At 41.3% G+C, this 18,574-nt stretch overlaps 2 protein-coding genes across 7 annotated transcripts in view; one reads left to right on the top strand and one right to left on the bottom strand.

Annotated features, from left to right (window-relative positions):
* Positions 1-7,557, top strand: part of USP47 (ubiquitin specific peptidase 47) — a 105,672-nt gene extending 98,115 nt beyond the window's left edge. For all 4 annotated transcript variants that reach the window (XM_090032707.1, XM_090032706.1, XM_090032704.1 and 1 more), the window contains 4 exons: positions 366-496; positions 4,871-4,918; positions 5,015-5,145; positions 6,122-7,557. In XM_090032707.1, the coding sequence (XP_089888833.1) occupies positions 366-496; positions 4,871-4,918; positions 5,015-5,145; positions 6,122-6,296 (485 nt within the window). In that variant the 3' untranslated portion in view covers positions 6,297-7,557. The remainder of the gene's footprint in view (positions 1-365; positions 497-4,870; positions 4,919-5,014; positions 5,146-6,121) is intronic.
* A 2,137-nt stretch (positions 7,558-9,694) lies between these two features.
* DKK3 (dickkopf Wnt signaling pathway inhibitor 3) overlaps positions 9,695-18,574 on the bottom strand; it is a 50,722-nt gene continuing 41,842 nt past the window's right edge. Inside the window, exons 4-7 of one of the 3 annotated variants that reach the window (XM_090032709.1) lie at positions 17,625-17,717; positions 13,906-14,050; positions 12,572-12,728; positions 9,695-10,485 (exon numbers count right to left, since the gene is read on the bottom strand). In XM_090032709.1, coding sequence (XP_089888835.1) covers positions 10,233-10,485; positions 12,572-12,728; positions 13,906-14,050; positions 17,625-17,717 — 648 coding nt within the window. In that variant the 3' untranslated portion in view covers positions 9,695-10,232. Of the gene's footprint in view, positions 10,489-12,571; positions 12,729-13,905; positions 14,051-17,624; positions 17,718-18,574 lie in introns of all 3 variants that reach the window. The other 2 variants (XM_090032708.1, XM_090032710.1) reach the window with 2 other exon arrangements.

Below are 18,574 nucleotides of genomic sequence, written 5' to 3' on the forward strand. Positions count from 1 at the left end.
ACAGATTTGCCTGAAGAGACTAAGTGAGATCAGTCTGTCCTGGTTTGAGAGCATTTTTCATTTTACTGGTGATTCATGGCACCTTTTTTGGTAATATTTAGTACAACTTTTCTGGATCTCTCCCAAAGGTTAGCTTCTTCCTATACACCTGTGCCCCAGGCTACAGCTAAAGACTCCTGCTTTATTTCAGGAAAATAAAGCAGTCAATTTCAAGTCTGGTATTGCACTTGATTACATGTTGACAAGTTAAAGGATGTCATCACTTGGCTGGCAGATATGTTTGAATTAATGAGGATACTCTTCACTGCCTCTTCAACTTGGTGTGGTTAACTGTGGGACTTACAGTAATTCTTCCTTTTTTGCAGGAGCAGAAAAAATGAAATCCATGTCACAGCTTGCTGTTTTGTCAAGACGATGGAGACCATCTGAGATGAAACTGGATTCTTTCCAGGAAGTAGTGTTGGAAAGCAGCAGTGTTGATGAATTAAAAGAGAAGGTGAATTGATATTATACAGTATAGTGCTTAGTGTTTTTGAAGCTTTATTGTGTTAGATCAACTTTTGCAATATCACTTCCTTCTAATGGTATATTTCCAATATCTTTAGAACTGAATCCTTAGTGCTCAGTGGTAGATTTTTTTCTTTCTTTCTGGAATTGACACACTGATGCCCCACCATCACCAAACTGCGTGCAAATGTCCTGTTTTGATAGATGTTAGGGTCGGAAGGGACCTCAGTAGGTCATCGAGTCCAACCCCCTGCCCTGGGCAGGAAAGAGTGCTGGGGTCAGATGACCCCAGCTAGGTGCTTGTCTAGTCTTCTCTTGAAGATCCCCAGGGTAGGGGAGAGCACCACCTCCCTTGGAAGCTCATTCCAGATTGTGGCAACCCTAACTGTGAAGGAGTTCTTTCTAATGTCCAACCTAAATCTGCTCTCTGTCAATTTGTGGCCATTGCTCCTAGTTACTTCAGGGGGTGCCCTAGTAAATAGAGCATCCCCTATTCCCTGCTGCCCTCCCCTGATGAATTTATAGGCAGCCACAAGATCACCTCTCAGCCTTCTCTTGCAGAGGCTGAAGAGATCCAGGTCCCTCAGTGTCTACTTGTAGCGCCTTGCCTGCAGGCCTCTGACCATACAAGTGGCCCTCCTTTGAACCCTCTCAAGATTCTCCACGTTCCTCTTTGAAGTGCGGTGCCCAAAACTGGATGCAGTACTCCAGCTGTGGCCTGACCAATGCCACGTAGAGGGGAAGCATCACCTCCCTAGACCTGTTTGTCATGCATCTGCTAATGCATGATAAAGTGCAGTTAGTTTTGTTGATCACTTCAACACATTGACAACTCATGTTCATCATGGAGGCAACTATGACTCCAAGATCCCTTTCTGCAGCTGTGCTGCTGAGAAGGTCATGTCCCAGCCTGTAAGTGTGGTTCTTTTTGCCCAGGTGGATCACTTAGCCTTGTTGAACTGCATCCTGTTTTGTTGTACCGACTTTTCCAACATGACCAGATCTACCTGCGTAAACTTTGCCCCATGATTTGGTATTATCTGCAAACTTGGACAGGGTGCTCTCCACGCCCTTATCCAAGTTACTGATGAAGACATTAAGTAGCACTGGTCCAAGGACTAAGCCTTGCGGGACTCCACTACCCACATCTTTCCAGGTCAATACTGACCCTTTGACCACCACTCTCTGGGTGCAACCCCTAAGCCAGTTTGCCACCCACCTGACCGTGTAATCATCTACATCACAGGCTGTCAGTTTATTTATGAGAACAGAATGAGATACTGTATTGAAGACCATCTTAAAGTCTAGGTAGATGACATCTACCTCGACTGCTGTGACTAAGCATTTCATGACTGGGTCTTAAAAAGAAACAAGGTTAGTCAGGCAGGATCTACCTGCAGTGAATCCATGCTGATTTCCTTTCAGCATTATTTCTCCTGCTGGGCTCCCACAAATGTGATACTTAATGATTTTTCCAAAGTTTTCCCAGGGATAGAGGTGAAACTAGCTGGCTTATAGTTTCCCGGTTCCTGCCTCCTCCCCTTTGTGAAAATAGGGACCACACTGGCCCTTTTCAAGTCCTCTGGGATCTGACCGGAGCACCGTGAGTGCCAGAAGCTCTGCTATGATACTGGCCAATTCCTTCAACACCCTTGGATGAACTTTGCCCAGACCCACTGATTTGAACACATCCAGCCCCTCCAAGTTCCCCTTCACTAAGTCTGCACTAACAGTTGGTGGGCTGATGTCCCTCCTGTGTCTGTCTATAATCCAGTTATAAGAATTGTCTTGGTCTGTGTCTAGGAATACAGATGCAAAGAACTCATTGAAGAGCTCAGCTTTGTCCCCCCATCTCTGTTACCAGTTGCCCTACTTTGTCATGTAAGGGTCCTGTGCTACCCTGTGCCTTCTTTTTGTTCCCTGTATACCTGAAGAAGGACTTTTCGTTGTTCTTAAATTTTGTCACCAGCCTAAGTTCTAATCGTTAAGTAAGGTTTGCTTCTTAGCTTCTTAATATGCCTATTAAGAAAGCCTGGCCAAATGTCAAAGCAGTGTAAAATAACACTGTATAAGGTCAATTTTATTTCTTCATGTCTTTGCTTCCTTCAAGCAAGTAGCCTGTGAAAGCAAGCAAAAAGGCTATGGGTCCCACATAATGTTTAAGTCATACCTTTTTTTTGTTTTCAAACCAGTGAAGGAAATAAATGTCCTGAAGGATTGTTGCTGAAGGACTCTTCTGGCAGGAGGAGATCCAAGCTCTTTAGATCATCTTACTGATTTTGGATGATACCTTTAAAGTTTCACCTGATGCTTAACTGAACTCTGGCACAACTGATAACATTTATTTTAGTATGGCTGCAAAAAAAGTCATACTGTCAAGCAGGCAGACAGCCACTCTGCAGCAGGGTGTGTGAGTGGTCTTTGATATATATCTCCTGCAGAATACATTGCAGTTATCCAGTTTGCAGCTACATTTCAGCTGTTAATAAAAATTATTACAAGTGCCTAGTCACTAAAAAAGTCATCTTGGGTATGAAGAAATCTTAGTGTTAAGGCTGCAGAGAAACTCCTGTCTGATCTTTTAAATGTTCCATACTTAAAAGTGGAGATTTCTCAAGACAGAACATGGGTAAATACTATGTGATTGCCTGCTTAAGTATGATAGGCAGTCATAAGTGTGTAGTATCTACATGCTGGCTTCCTGCATGCTTCCAGGCACAGGTCAAGTTAGAGCTGACCATGAGTCCTTGAATGGAAATGGATCCTGGCATCTTCAAGACCATTCCAACTTACTCCCAGTCACAACAGTTATGGTTGCTGTTTGTCTTCAGTGTCCATCTCCAAGGAGCAGTGGGCAGCATGCTCCTTGAGGGCTCTGTCCCATCTGAACCTCCTCCCATCTACATTATGCAAAAGCTTGAACATACCGTGTAACGTGTTTGAGGCCCGCCTGCAGTCAGCCTTCTTGTGCAAGAGCTTACTGGTAGACTAAGGATGATATAATATCATTCACGTTTTTGTCAGTCCTGTTTTTTGTATTTAATGTGGTGAGAGCCAACTTGTCTAGCTAAATATTAAATACCAGGCAAATGGGCTTTCCATCTTGAACCTTGAATAGCAGTAATTGTTTATGTTTTAATTCTTTTCTATCATCTCTTCTGTGTTGGATGATTATGATCCAATGCAGTGGTGCCCAAACTTTTGATCCTGGAGGGCAGATTAGTGGTGTGAGATCAGTCTGTGGGCTGGGGCTCAATTAGGCAGCCAGAGCTGCAGAGACAATCTGGTGTGGGGCCTGATATGGTATGTGGGGTTGGCCTGATATGTGACCCCAGCCTCAGGTGCCAGATTGGGCTCTTCCGGCCCTACACTAGGTCACACCCACAGCCCAGCCCCAGCTCCACATACAGAGCCATATTATCTGATCCGTAGGGCTTGGGAATTTGGGGACAGTGGAGTGGTGGCAGTGTTAGTTGACACCATCCCCCTGCCACCATGGGCCAGACATTGAGCATCACTTATGCAATGCAGGACCAGTCACCAGCACATGGCCTGCAGGCCAGACTGAGCCCACTGAGCCATTAGAGACATCCTGCAGAGCTGTAGGGCTTTGCCTATGTCCTCACAAGCTGAACAGTTAGGAGCTGTCCCCACACCACTGTTGCTTCTCTCCGTCCTCTCCCATTTCCTTTTCAAGGTTGCAGTGTGAGCACAGCTTCCAGCCAGAAAGGAGCTGCGCTGGTGTTGGGCTAGGTAGTGGCGGGCAGAGGGTCAGGAGAAGTGGTAATAGTGTAGAAGCAGCTTCCTGGCACTGGTGCAACTCTCTTCTGGGTGGAAGCTGGGCTTGCACTGCAACCAGGGAGTACAGGGGGTTGGAAGTAGCTGAGGGGGCATGGGCTTGCAGGGGCAAAGGCAAAGGGAAGCCTGCCATGCCCCTCCCTCCTTCCCTGCCACTCGTGCTGCCAAAGACACCCAGCCTACCTTGAACTGGAGCTAGGTTGTTTCAGCCCCATGGCTTGAAAAAAGTTGCCAGACCATGGTCAAGTAGAAGACACCTGTGACTGCTGTGGTGTGTATCAGTTTAGTTGCACTGAGCATAATCTATTTTCTAGGGTTATCTCCTGCTTAAAGAAAAACTGTTACACGTAAGCTGTTGATATAGCGAGATAATGTACCTTCTGCAGTGCTGAATCCTTTTTTCTTTTTTATCATTGATATCTTCTAAGTTTCTTTGTGGGCTTTAAAATTTGACAGAAACCTACTGATATTTGTGTTCCAAATTCCTGACATATTTATGTGAAAAAAAAAGGGTCACTTTTTTATTTTTCTGAAATAACTGATATATTCAAAATTTGTTTTACAGCTTAGTGAAATAAGTGGCATATCCTTAGAAAACATAGAATTTGCAAAGGTAAGTAGATTTATCTGAATGGCATGTAATGACTTGGAGTCCATTTATGGTTAAGCTGTTAGAGCAATTTATTCACTCAAAATTCTTTCTTTTCAGGGTAGAGGAACATTTCCTTGTGACATTTCAGTACTAGAGATCCACCAGGACCTGGACTGGAATCCTAAAGTATCTACACTGAATGTCTGGCCTCTCTACATTTGTGATGATGGCGCAGTAATATTTTATAGGTATGTGCTTTACTGTAGTGTAATCCTCCAAACACTCAACATATGAAATAAGGATTGGGAGGTGGTAGAGCAAAAACAAACACCTGAAAATCAAGGTGACAAGTCTATCACCATTCTCCTTTAAATAGCCAGCCATCAGATACTTGAAGATTTGTTATTAAATCAACGCTCAGTCTCTTCTTCTCCAAACTAAGTAATCCCAGTTCTTCCAACGTAGGTGTAAAGAAGGTGAAGTGTAGCATACTGGACCTGAGAAGGAGACTGGTGGGATTTATGGTCCAGTGGAGTGGTTGGCACAGTTATCAGCTGCTGTTGTGCAAAGTAAAGAGCAGTAGAGCTGTTTGGGAAGAAGCTGTGTTGCTGGGCAGGGGTGAAGGTGAGGTTGGAGCAAAAAGAGTTGAAGTCTGTGGCTAAAGTATGAAGACTATCCAAAAAAATGGACTTAGCATTAATGTCAGCTGTCCGGGACACTCTTGTCCAGCTGTTGACAGAAGCTCCCTACCGAAATTAAAATGTTCCTATAAATAAATATTTAAGCTTTTTTCCCCTTTGACATCTGTACATTTCTTGATTCAAAACCTAGATATTCCTTGGTAAAATCTATTCTCTCTTTCCCTTTTCATTTTGTTATTTTGATATTTCCTGCTGTCAATAGTTTAGCAAAAGTTGCAAAAATCTAGTTGCTCTTACCGTAGTTCAGTGTCTTGTTTTCTTATATAGTACTGTCTAGTTTTTACATATGATACTGAATATATCAGGACAAGTCTCTGAAACTGCAACAAAATAGATTTAAGATGGAGAAAAGCATTAAAGAATTTAGAGGAAAAAATTGACATTTGTATTGAATTTTTAGTACATTTGTGTTTGTTTACTATGGTGTCACTTTACAAAAAGCTAGCAACCTCTCTCTTGTTATGGATGAGAGACCTTACTTGAAACTTTATAACATCTGAATAATGTGTAATATTTTTTTAAGGGATAAAACTGAAGAATTAATGGAATTGACAGATGAGCAGAGAAATGAACTAATGAAAAAAGAAAGCAGCAGACTCCAGAAAACTGGACACCGTGTAACCTACTCCCCTCGTAAAGAAAAAGCACTAAAAATTTATCTGGACGGAGCACCAAATAAAGATTTGACTCAAGACTGACATTTGCTATAGAGCATGTTCCCCGGGGAATTTTTTTTTGTTTTAAATAAAAAAAAGTTCACTACTACTGTGTAGTGCCATTATGGCAGGACACTCATTAGGTGTAAAACAATGACACCAGCACTGATTGGGCTGCAGTTTACCAATCAGAAGCTCAGTGCCCAGTTGGGTCACTGTTTGACTTGGAATCATGTTGTGCACTATAGTCAAATGTACTGTAAAGCTAAAAGGGATGTGCAAATAAAAGAACAGAAAAACGTGGGGCGGGGGAGGGAAATAAGTGGAAATTATTACGGACAGTGTGCACATAGTAGCTAGTAAAACTAGCCTCCAACAGGATACTCATAGCTTAATAATAAAAGCTGTGCAAAGGCCATGAATGAATTCTTTTTCTGTTTGTTTCACTGATACACGCATTACCTCATTGAAGATTCGGAAGCAAATGTAACACATTAGCCCTTAGAAAACAATAAAAATGCGGTCAGGATGTCATGGAATTCTCAGAACCCAGCTCTAAAAGTGTATGGTTTTAGAAGAATCCTTGGAATATTCTTCCACGAGAGAGAGATCTTTAGAAAGTTACTAGCCGATGTTGGCTTATTCTGCTGAAGTATTGTAAGGTAACTGTGTTTTAATAGGTTATGGAAGCTGAAGAGCAATTTTATTATATTGCATTCAATGTGTAAATGAAATCTACCCTATCCAGTTAATGGAACTGCAGTTCAGCTATTTACTGTGGTATTTCTTTTCACATATCAACATCCATTGTGTACATTTGAAAGTATAGCTGCCTATTTAAATTTGTATTCATTTTATGTTTGGCAATGCTGGGTACTTTAGGGTTGTATTTCCCCTTGTTAATGAGTTTTTTGTTCAGCTACTTATTTTTGTACATCTTGTTTTTGAAGACTTCATTATAAGTTTGCATCTTCTAGTCCCATTGCAAGCCACACTTTAATTTTTCCTGGAGTTGATTCATAGTTGTGTGTAGTTTAAACCTATTTGGGCAACTTCTAACCTCACAGTATAAACTTGCTGGTAGTTCAGATTGTGGTGCAAAGGCTGATACAGTCAACATAATTTCATTGCAAAGCTGAGGAACAGTAAGTTTTTGCTTTGCTACATAAAGATCAATTGAGAACAATTCTACATAGTTTTTGGAAATACCATCTAATTTATAACAATCAAAAAGTTTTGGTAAATTTTTTCATGCCAGATGCTGTTTACAACAATGAACATGCCAATAAAACATTTGTTCATTCGGTTGTGTTATTTTAATCATTAATCTTCTGTGGATTTTTTTTCACTTAAAAAACCCCCAAAAAAACAGTTGTTCCATGTAAATATAGACTTTCTGGAGGCAGTCTTTCTGAGTTTCAAGATGTTTATATATACATAGTAGCAAGGAAGATGCTCTCTAGAAAGCATGCTCATCTAAGTTGTTTATATACACAATGGATAATTAGTTTCCAGTTTCCTTTTTAGGAATATAAAATGTTAGACTGTGACTGAATACTGTAGACAGCTCAAGCTTGTCACTGGAGTGTGGAGTTTGGATATTCATTTCTACCTACAGTGCCAAGTGAGCTTTTCCCAAAACATCTGAAATATGAAGTGCTTAGTTCCCAGATTTGTCACTAAGCAGACAGACAATCCAGCCTGCACATGGGGTATTCCTGGGTGCGGTGGAGTCTCAGTAATGACTCTCAACGATCCCTATTCCTTTATAGACACAGACCATGCAGAACATAGATTTAAGACTCTTGTAATATTGGCGTTTAGTGCAAGCAAAAAAGTGGATGTTATTTTCCTAAAGTTTACCTTAACCATTCTTTTCAGCTAGCATCTTCTCTGTTCCATCTTCCAGGTTTTGAGACATCAGGAAACATTACTTGAAAAGCATTCTTTAATGCAACTAAGGAAGAAGTCTCTATGGAATATGTAGTAAGGCTTTGTTGCTGCCCAAGAGTAGAGATTTTTAATACTGTTTTACTGAAGTAGAGTTAGCAACAGGCTCACCATTAAAACAAAATAGAGAAGTAAAATCTGGTTAAATGCGTGGCTTGTGAACAGTGATAGGTCTGTTTCTAAGAGAGGAAACTGCTACTCCAAACAACCTCAAAAACTATTTACTCATCTCCGAGATTTTGATGAGCATATGTGTATAAATTATTTAGTTACGAGATAAGGGAAGTGATTGGGAATTCTAGGGAGTTAATTGAGGTAACCATGCAAAAGTGCAGAAGTGATGGTGGAATGGGGTTTTGTTTTCTTTTTCCTGAGGCTGTTCCTAATTAGTATCTGTATTAATCTTGGCAACTGTAAAAAAAAATGTAGTTGAAACCATTGCTCAGGTCAAAAGGAGGGAAAGACTGCAGGAGGCTACAAGGGGTTTTGAATGACCATTCTGATCCTCATCCATCCATCAGGTTTGGGATTTGTTGCGCAATAGTCCAGTGTCAGACTTGTGGGTTGAGATGCATAAGTGAAAGACAGCTTGTCGAAAAGATGGAAATTGACTCTGGTGCTTGTCACAACGTTGTCTAATTGTGGGTGGTAATTTCTTTGCCCCTCTAGTAGCAGAAGAGGTAAAGGCGTGTAGAAACTTGCCTGGTTATTGGTAAGTCAGAATATGTGTTCCTTGTGATCTTTGGTCCACTGGACCAGACTGTAGACAGGCCTAGATTCTCTTTTCCCCTTGCCACCCACTAGCTTGTGTACAGAAAGTGACTTCCTTAAACAAGTCCCTGTCTGTAAAAGGAAGAGGATGATACCTAAGTGTGTTGAGATTTGTATGAATGAAAAACACTACAAGAGCAAGCAATATTTCCTGACACAGGTTTGGCTGGAAGTGGCTAGAACAGATCCTTTAAAAGGTGCTGCAGGGTGCTGCCCAGTATTAATACCATTAGGTGTGCAAATGCCTACATGTGATTCACCAACTTGAGATGTCAAAGTGTTAAAACATTCCAACCTGCTGGGGGCTTTCTGAGTTGTTTGCTGCAGAAGAATTTCTCTAGTGTTTGTCTGTAGTTTTAAAAAACATGACAGCTAAGAGCTGGCACTTTTTAAGGAGAGTTTTGAGTCTAAGAAGGTTGAAACCTAGAGGACTAGAGTCACCTAAGGGTGCCCCACCTTTCTGCAGGTCAGCTGTAATAGTTCATACAGGTTCCAAGTGCAGTTCCCTATAACATGAACCAGTCAGCTCCCATGTTCAGTACTCCTTTACGTGAGATGGTTCTCAAGAAGGCAAGGGGAAGTTGGAATTCAGATTTGAACTTGGACTGCCACTTGCCTGTTGCATTCCACAACTGAGTTGTTTGAAATAAGCAGTAAATGTGTTGTCTTCAGGGAAGCCCTTCCCACCCTCACAGTTATAAACAACCACACAGAAGCTGTTTTTATTGCAACTTCACTCTGATTATATTATTAAATGAAACACACTGTACATGGCTGAAAACCAAATGCCCAGAAAACAATAGACTGGTAACAGATTCCTGTTCACCCCAGAATAATAAATCCATTCCAAACATGTACAGAAAAAAAAAGACAACTTTCACTTCAGGGTCACCAATAATTTAAAGTATATTATGCATGGAAATCACTGTTATGCTCCCTTCTCTGTACTGAGTATGAAAACTGATACATTTATTTTGGCATACTTAAGAAAAGTAACTAACTAATTCAAATAATGTTGGTATGTGCCCTACACTCAACACTTATCACAAAATTTGGTCCAAAGTCGTGATTGAATTCAACAAAAATCTGAATATGCAACACTGGGGGACTGAATAGGAAGATACCCCTTCAAAATCTATTGCACTTCTATCCAACAGTGTGTGTGCACATGTGTTCAGAGCTCGTACAAGCAAGACACTAGACACAAAATAAGGTTCTAGAAGTACTCAGTGACAGATCTGCTTTGTTTTGATCATTTTAGATCTCATCCCCCAAAAACAAGTCATGAGCCAAGTCTGGCTCCTTTATATCTGTCTGTTCAGAAATGTTTTCTTCCAGGCTTTCTAATTCTTTCCGCACTTCCTGAATGATGCTGCTGTCGTCATAGTCACCAAGAACATCTCTGGGCACGAAACCAAGAAAAGGTATTTCTTCCATGAGCAAAGGGTCATCCTTATCATTACTTTTTGTTTCACTGAAGGACAGTTCACACGTGGGCATATTGTTCTGGCTGCTGAGAATATAAATGCATCGTTAGTTCAAAAATCAAGTCATGTTTTGGTTCCAGTACTTTAATGAAGTGGACACTTCATTTCCTTTCATCTTCATTTCCATTCTTTTCCTTTCACATATATGTCAGATGTAGAACTGCCGAATGTATTTACTTGAATGTTTTACATGTCTGCTATAAATCAGTTCAAGAAATCTGAAGAGATCCAGCCTAATTCTGAGCAAAAACTTGCAGAACAATTGCAAAACATGGTAAGGATAGTGGGTGTGAAAGTGAAAGGGGTCTCTTGGTTCAGTTTAGACTTCTACTATCACAGCAACCACATCATAAGCTACTTTAAAATACTAATTACAGAACGAAATAGTTGTTAACTCAAGAAACAAACATTTGAAGTGTCCATATTTTTTCCCCTCAAAAGTGTCAAACATGTTTGGGAAGTTCTATTGAGCTGATTTTGCTTATAAATGGAGGTCAGTCCAATAGCTGTAAGATTGTTTATTTTTGTTCTGAATGGGAGGACTAGTGAGTTGCAAACAGAGGGGAATTTACTCTATATGAAAGGAAAGGTCCTCCTTTTACTTGTGAAGAATAAACTACCTGCTGGCTGGAGGAGGAAATAGAACTCTAGTTCTGTTTTGATCATTTGGATCTGCGTTTGACCAAATGCAGATAGCCTCAACATGTTTAGCATACTGGGTTAGTAATGATGGAGGGATGGTACATATCAAGCTGAGTCATTTTTGCAAGACTGCCAAACCGGAATATGCAACTTGAATACTTTTCTGTATATTCACAGGGGAAAAAGTAAACTTTTGTCTTCAGTCAGGTGCCATACATAGCAGTATACAGCTATTTGCCTCACTTATTCTTGGATAAACTGACAAAGTGTGCAACAGAGAAGACAAATCACCCTACTAATAGTTTAACAGCCATACCCTATTACTTCTGTTTGATTTATCCCCATGTGGTTTAAAAAGTCATAAAATATATGACAGGTGGGAGGTATGCTTGTGCTGTTTGAAGTCAACAGGACTGTGAACTAATTTATCATAGAAGTCAGTGCTGAAATGCATCCAATGTACCTGCTATAACAAAATCAGTGAGCTGTTCTTCAGGTGAGATCATGATTATAAATGCTGGTGTAGAGGAACAAATGTAATAGAAAAAACAGTTGTTTCTACTTCAGGTCTAATTTTATGCTTACATCTAGCTTCTCCCAAGCTGCTTTGGGAGAACTAATATGAAATAACCCCATACACTGTTGTGTATCTTTAAACTAGTGCTCAATGGCTGAAATGTTTGTCCTTGAATGACAGAAGAGTAAGAGACAGAACTGCTGCAAGTTTAGCAGTGACTATGGCCTTTTGTTGGTCCTTTTCAGGGAGAATGAGGGGGAGAGGTCTACTCAGTACTGTGCATGCTGTTCTTGCAAGAAAATGCCAGCTGGAGAAAACGGAGGCATCTGTGCTCGGCTAGGCAGTGCACAGTGGGAAATAAGGAAAGATGCTTACCAGTTTCCTGCTGGCAGAAATGACTGCTATTAGAACAGGCTAGAGCTTGGGTGGGGAGGGGGGTTCCCAGCTGGAGGTGTGGAGCCTCTGGCCCTGGCTGTTTCACCCTTGTCTGACATGATACAGCACCGTCATAATGTCAGTCACAGTTTGATTTCTAAATGAATGAATGTCTCTGACAATCTGTGCAATCAAAGGGGAGTTTTTAAACAATAAAATGTTACTGTTCCAGAAATAACCTTGGTATTTCCTCAGTTGGCAGCCCAGTGCCTACTGATTCATAGTCTACACAATCACCACTAATAACTTCCTGACCAGCTTTGAATCCTAACAGCTGAAGGGAGAATACAAAAGGCATTAGATGTTGTAAGCCAGCCCTGACTGTATGCAAGTCACTACTGAGGAAAGCAATCAATAGTCTGCAAAAGGAGTCTGGTGCAATCGGCAGTCTATACAAACCTATTCATGGATTCACAGAAGTTCAGGGCTGGAAAGGACCTTGTGATCATCGGGTCCAGACCCCTTGCTTTGGGCAGTCAAAACGACCTGAATGCACAATAAATGCGAAGTCTTACCTCTGAGGTTGGCAAATCAAGCCACTTGCACATGGGCATCGCTCAAGCACTCCGTCTGGTTCCAGTTCCCAGGTGATCAGGTTAAGAAGTCTGTTTGAAGGATCATAACAAGGTTCTCCTGCTGCAGGTAACGGAGCGCACACGGGAAACAGAAGGTCTGCATGCAAAAGTAAGACGCCTATGAAGATTTTGATCCCAATTATGACTCCTCCTCAGCTCTGTTCAGAAGGCTGAGATGAGAGAGCTGGGGCATGCATATGGCTCTCTCTACCCCTTGTGAAAGAGAAATATCCCCATCACCTTCCTTTCCAGTAGATGGAAACAAAACTTGAAGTAAATCATATTACAGCCTTTAAGCAGCAACCACTCGTCCTTTTCACCCAAAGGACAGTTCCAGTGTGGCAAGGCATTGGTAACTGCATTTCTAGAAAGCTTTTACCTGAAAATTTCAAGGTATAGATAGGTCATTTTTTCCTATTCAAAAGGTAAGTAAACTGAAGCACCAATAAGCTGACCTTTTGAAGCTCCCAAAAGAGAATAATTGGAAATCCAAAAATGACCATGTATTGACCTACAGTAAAACATAGAGTCCAAAAACCTAAATGGATGTTATTGAGACTTTAGTATTAGACCTCTCTGTGCAGGGATGAATTTCACCTTGGTGAGAAGAATTATTTCCAGGCTCTGCAATGTGGAAAGTCTGTACTGTATGGCTCTACCTACAAGAAGCTCCAAGATGAACTCCCTCCCACCTCATTTCAGACTCAGTTATGCATACTCTGGAAGTGAGATGTCATGTGAATAAAACCCAACTAAATAGTGGGCAAACGAGATAAAAAAAACTCAGCCCCAAACAGGGTGCAAGCACTCATTCTCTCTTCACTTGTGTAGGCCTGATTACCTTGCAGGCCATTCTGGTTTATGTAATCCAGGACAGTTTTGTATACTGCAGTGTCACTTAATGCCAAACAGCAGCTCATGTAGGAGGCTTGGACTTGTGCAAATCACTGGTTCAAATGGTCTCCCTTGGGACTCATGAGAGGCAACAGTGATTTTTGGCATAGCTGTTGTGTGGTCTTCAAATGACTGAAGTTGCCTTGTTCTATGCCTTCTGTTTGCTCATGCCATTCTGACTTTTAGTATCTGAAGTATACTTTTGCACCACAGAGTGCCCTTGAGGTTGCCTCCCATTCCTAACCTTATAAAGCCTTACCCTAATGCCTTGCACAGTACTACAGACCAACATATAATTCCCCCTTGATTAGCCACCTCTGTTTAGCGGAAGAGGAGAGCATAGATGCTCTTGCATCGTAAGAAAAATAAAACTGATTTACCTTTCTGAAAAACACAGCACATTTCAGGATTGCAATCCTGCTGATTTTCACAAATTGTGCCATTCTCTCCCTTTGAAACAGCTTTCATACATTCGCCCCAGACACAAAGCTGGTCCCCACAGCATTCAACATCTCTTGAGCAATGCTTTGGATAAAAAGGGAAAAAAAAAGTATATTTTTAGTGCCATAACGGAACTCATCCCCAGAGCAAACAAGTAATTAATAAGAATGAACAGAGCATTAGCCCCTGATTCTGTGAACAGCTGCATGCATGTGCTTACCCTTCACACAAACTGTTCGAAAAATCAGGGCCTAGGAAAGGCTGCACTGGCAGCACTCAAATCAAGCTCAGGTTCTGCATGCACTTGGAGATACTTTTTTAGCTCTTTGCAGGAAAAGACGCTGGCAAATCCCTGTGTTGTGATGTATGGTGCTTGGGGAATCTGGGTGTCAAAGAGAAATGTAACCCATGCAACTGGAATTCATATGGTACAGTGCCACTAGAAAATGACTACTGACCTTAACTGTACAACCCAAACAGCTACAATCAGATGAGCCATGGGGTTATTTACAGTTTTCTCTTTCATGAACGTAAATGTGAGAGACTAAGTTGGGCTCATCTAAAAATGGGGAAACAAAACAATAATGAAACTAGAATCACTCTAAAGCAGGGCTGCACATCATTTACAAAGCCTTAAAAATGGGACATCTTCCAGCCAAAGAAGAAAGATGGCTCCAAGAGCAACAAGGCTCACATTTTACTAGAAGACCTGAGCTAGGGAGTTTTTGATAGTCTGATTAACCATCTCCCTTGGTGCCCCACTCCCAATTGCTCCTGGTAGCCTCAGGGTTCAGAATTCTGCTAATTGGATCGTCTCTCTGTATAAAGCCCTACCCAGTGGCTGTAAGAGCTTTGAAAAGTCAGAAACAGTTTCTTTCCTGTGGATGAACTGTAGGGGCAGTTGGTATCCATAAAAGGAAGAGACTTCAAGAGGTCATCTAGTCCAATCTCTGCTCAAGGCAGGATTATCCCTATCTAAGCCATGCTAGATATGGGTTTGTCTAATCTATTCCTAAAAACTTTGGAAAAAAACTCAGACACAACTACCAGTCACAATACTCAGAACTACCTTGGCGGACGAGAGCACTGTCAATATCGCTGAAAGGATAGAAAGAAGTTGTTTTAAAAATATACTCAAGAGATTCAAGGAAGAAGACCACACCTCTTGCTATAGGGGAAGGCAAAAAAATCCTACATTCCATGCCAGTCTGACCTCAGGTAAAATTCCTTCTTCATCCCAAATGTGCTGACTGGCCTGACACCAAGCAGAGTAGCAAGACATTTTGGCCATTTTAAGTTTCAACAGGAGCAACAGCCTATAAAGGACTGAGATCAAGGCCAGTGTACCTGCTCCATCATGAAGATAAAGATTATTTGCAACATTTGGATCTGAATTTAGAATTGGATCTTAAATTTTCTTGAAGTCTGGGGATATTTAGACCTGAAGCATGGGTCAGAACAATCTTTAAATTACCTCATGTAATGAATATTCTACTTAAGGCTATATAATACTTTCTGAACTCAGAGTTGGGGTGGGAATGGGTGTTCCATACTGAAATAATACAAAGATGAAATAAGACTCACTCAAATATCAAGCAGATCTTTTCACTGGTACTTAAATCTTTAAAGAATCAAAATGTAATGGCTAGGGACTGATATTACACATAAACCAGTTTAAGTGATCAAAACTGGTTTAAACCTGTAACAGAACAGATGGTCAGTGCACATGAGCCAGTCTGAAAATGGCTGAAACTGGTTTGAGATAAACCTGGTTGAATGTAGTATCAGACTTAACTGATTTGGCTCAAACCAGTATATGCAATGTCTGTCCCAGACCCCTTCCTGGTTTAAGTCAAACCAGAGTCTCCCAGCATCCCAGATGCCTTGCAGCCCTGAGCAGGGCTCTGCCCTCTGCTCCAGCCCAGCTGGGCTGGCTCTGCTCTTCTGCTCCCTGGCTGGAGCTCCAACAGAGACTGCAGGTACAGCAGAGTCTGCCTGGCTTCCTCCTGCTCCTCCCCTCCACCACTCCCTGCTCAAACAGGGATCCTCCCCTCCCCTCTGCCTTCCATAGACACCTCTCAGCATTAGCTAGCAGACCACATGCTGGCTACGGTCCATGCTGCAGGAGACGAGACAAAGGCAGACAGGACAGGCTCTTTGGAGCTGATCAACAGATAGCTGGTAATGTCCTTTCACTTCTTCCTTGGAAAAAGTTGTTTAAGAACAGCTTGTACTAATCGGAAAGGCTTTTGTTTGGTTTGAACTGATAAATGCTAACAACTCCCTGTGTAACTCCCTACTATGTAACTACATGCTCTGTTATCAACTCCCTGCTGGCTCCCTTGCTGGTCAGGAGCGGGGGGAAATGGGGAGAACACCCCTCCATAATTAGAGCATCCTGCTGGGGCCTGGCCAAACCCACCCCTCAACTCAACACTGTGGAAGGAAAGTGTCCCCCTCAAGTATTCCCCAGTTTCTGACCTGAGCCACTGCAGACATGTGCCTGCATTTCCTTAGTCCAGAGGGGATGTCCATACAGTTACTCACTGGTTCAGAGTAGCCAGATTAAATTGATCTCCAGAGACTGAATCAATTCAGGCTCAGGCTTTTTGAATGTCTGTCCCTAGCCAATGTGCTTATCTTTAAGCTGTGAGCACTCTTACTGGAGTCAGAAAAAAAATGTATTAAATCTAATGCAAATCTTTGCAAGACCATAGTTTCAAAGCAGTTTTTGGGGTGTATGCCAATTATACTAATTAACAGATAAAACTTTTAGACTTTATAATTGGCAAATTTTTTGATCACGCCATTAGTTTCATACTGGCCTAGCAATGAAATAGAAATGAAAAGATACATTTGGACATTTAGCTAAAGAGTCATCTGTGAAAACTGCTCTTTACTGGGAACCTCACTGTAGGGAAGCATCCCCTACTTGTCACCACTAGAAAATAATCTACTGCAACTACTATGTAAGGAAATTGATCCTTTAGTTAAAAGACAAAGATCACTACTAAATTCAAAGTTGCCAGATTTGAACACTTGTCACCTATGCAGAAGGAAGTTATGTTAACAATACTAATATATGCATACAGGAAATACATACTGCATCAAGGCAGCAGGAAGCCCATTGTAACTTGCACTTCACCCATAACAATAACTGTTCTGCAGGGTACCTAACTGGACTCTCTCAGTGGTAAACAGAAGTCAGATTGGGCTCCAACACACCAGAGAACAGAATCCTTTCTACTTAAAAATGGAAGAACAGGAAGAGAAAGGAAAACAATGGGCATTTATATACATACTTTTTTGCGCTGCGACGCACCGGAGATCCAGTGTGTCGGAGCAGCCTCAATATAAAACTGTCTCGTGCAGTTATATAAGTGGCAAAACATGCTTTGGAACTAAAACATCTCCGATGTATTTTAGTTCAAAAGGAAGCCATCACCATTTTCTCCACACTGACGTGCATTCTGCCATTTATACAAATGCATGTGCCACAGCACCCAGCACTGCAGTGAAAGCATGTGTACGAATGCCCAATAATTCTACGGATAGATGCTCCACATAGCTGGACCATAATAGCTGTGGTTTATTGACCTTAGAAACTGTCATAGCACAACTGACCACTCTTAGAGACCAAACAATATTCCATACTTACTGTATGTTGGGCTTTACAAGGCTGACACTTATACTCAAAACTGGAGAATTGGCAATATTTTCCTGTCTCACAGTCTTCATCAATGATGCACTCCTAGAGGAAAAAAAATTAAGATGCTTGACTTGCTATGACCAATTAATAGAAATCAGCAATTCCTGGTGCTGTATCTGAAGAATTTAAGGAAACTTCTAAAATCTTCCATTTCTTCTACTTAGGCACTAGGAGTTGCATGAGCTACTGGCACCATCCACTTCAGCTGGCTGCAGTTCCTAACAGTAGCACTGTGGTACACTGGCATGTATTTATTGTTGCAAGCTCTACTAAGTTAGTTCTTCTCCTTCAAGGATGGTTACCTTGTTGTAAGAATGTATTACTGAAGCAAGTAAAATTAATTTACTTCTTTTTCTGCTTCTGAGCATCCCAAACAGCAGAACTGGCTTAATACTGGCAAACAGATTTAGGGGCTCATCTGTTGCTGTTAGCTTTGGCAGCATTTTTAAATGGAAAGGAGAGTGGAGGAAGAGAGTCTACAATACAGTAGGTTCTATAGAGGAATGTTGGTGAAAAAACATTTTGTAGCAGCCCTTTTGCCTCAGACTACAACACTCACTTTGACTCCAGGTTAGCTAGCTTTATGTTGCTCTCCAACATAAATTTCTCATGGCTGGTTATTGCTGCTGGATTATATCTGATTTCTGTAAGCATGTGCAGATGGTTATTAAAGGAATGGAGAAGGCTTTACTAAATTTTTCCCCTACCTCTTACACCAGGCCACAAATTCTACCTCCTTCAATAATCTTTTACACTACTGAGACTTCAGCCAAAGCCTCTTGCACTGTATTAGTAGTTCAAAGGTGGAAGAATACCTATGCTACAATGTATAATACTACTTCACAAGACTGGATTTGCTAAGGTTAACTGCAACTCTTTTAACAATAACATAAACTACA

The sequence above is a fragment of the Crocodylus siamensis genome, chromosome 2 (assembly GCF_052110815.1).
Source record: "Crocodylus siamensis isolate JL-2025a chromosome 2, ASM5211081v1, whole genome shotgun sequence".
Classification (NCBI taxonomy): Eukaryota; Metazoa; Chordata; order Crocodylia; family Crocodylidae; genus Crocodylus; species Crocodylus siamensis.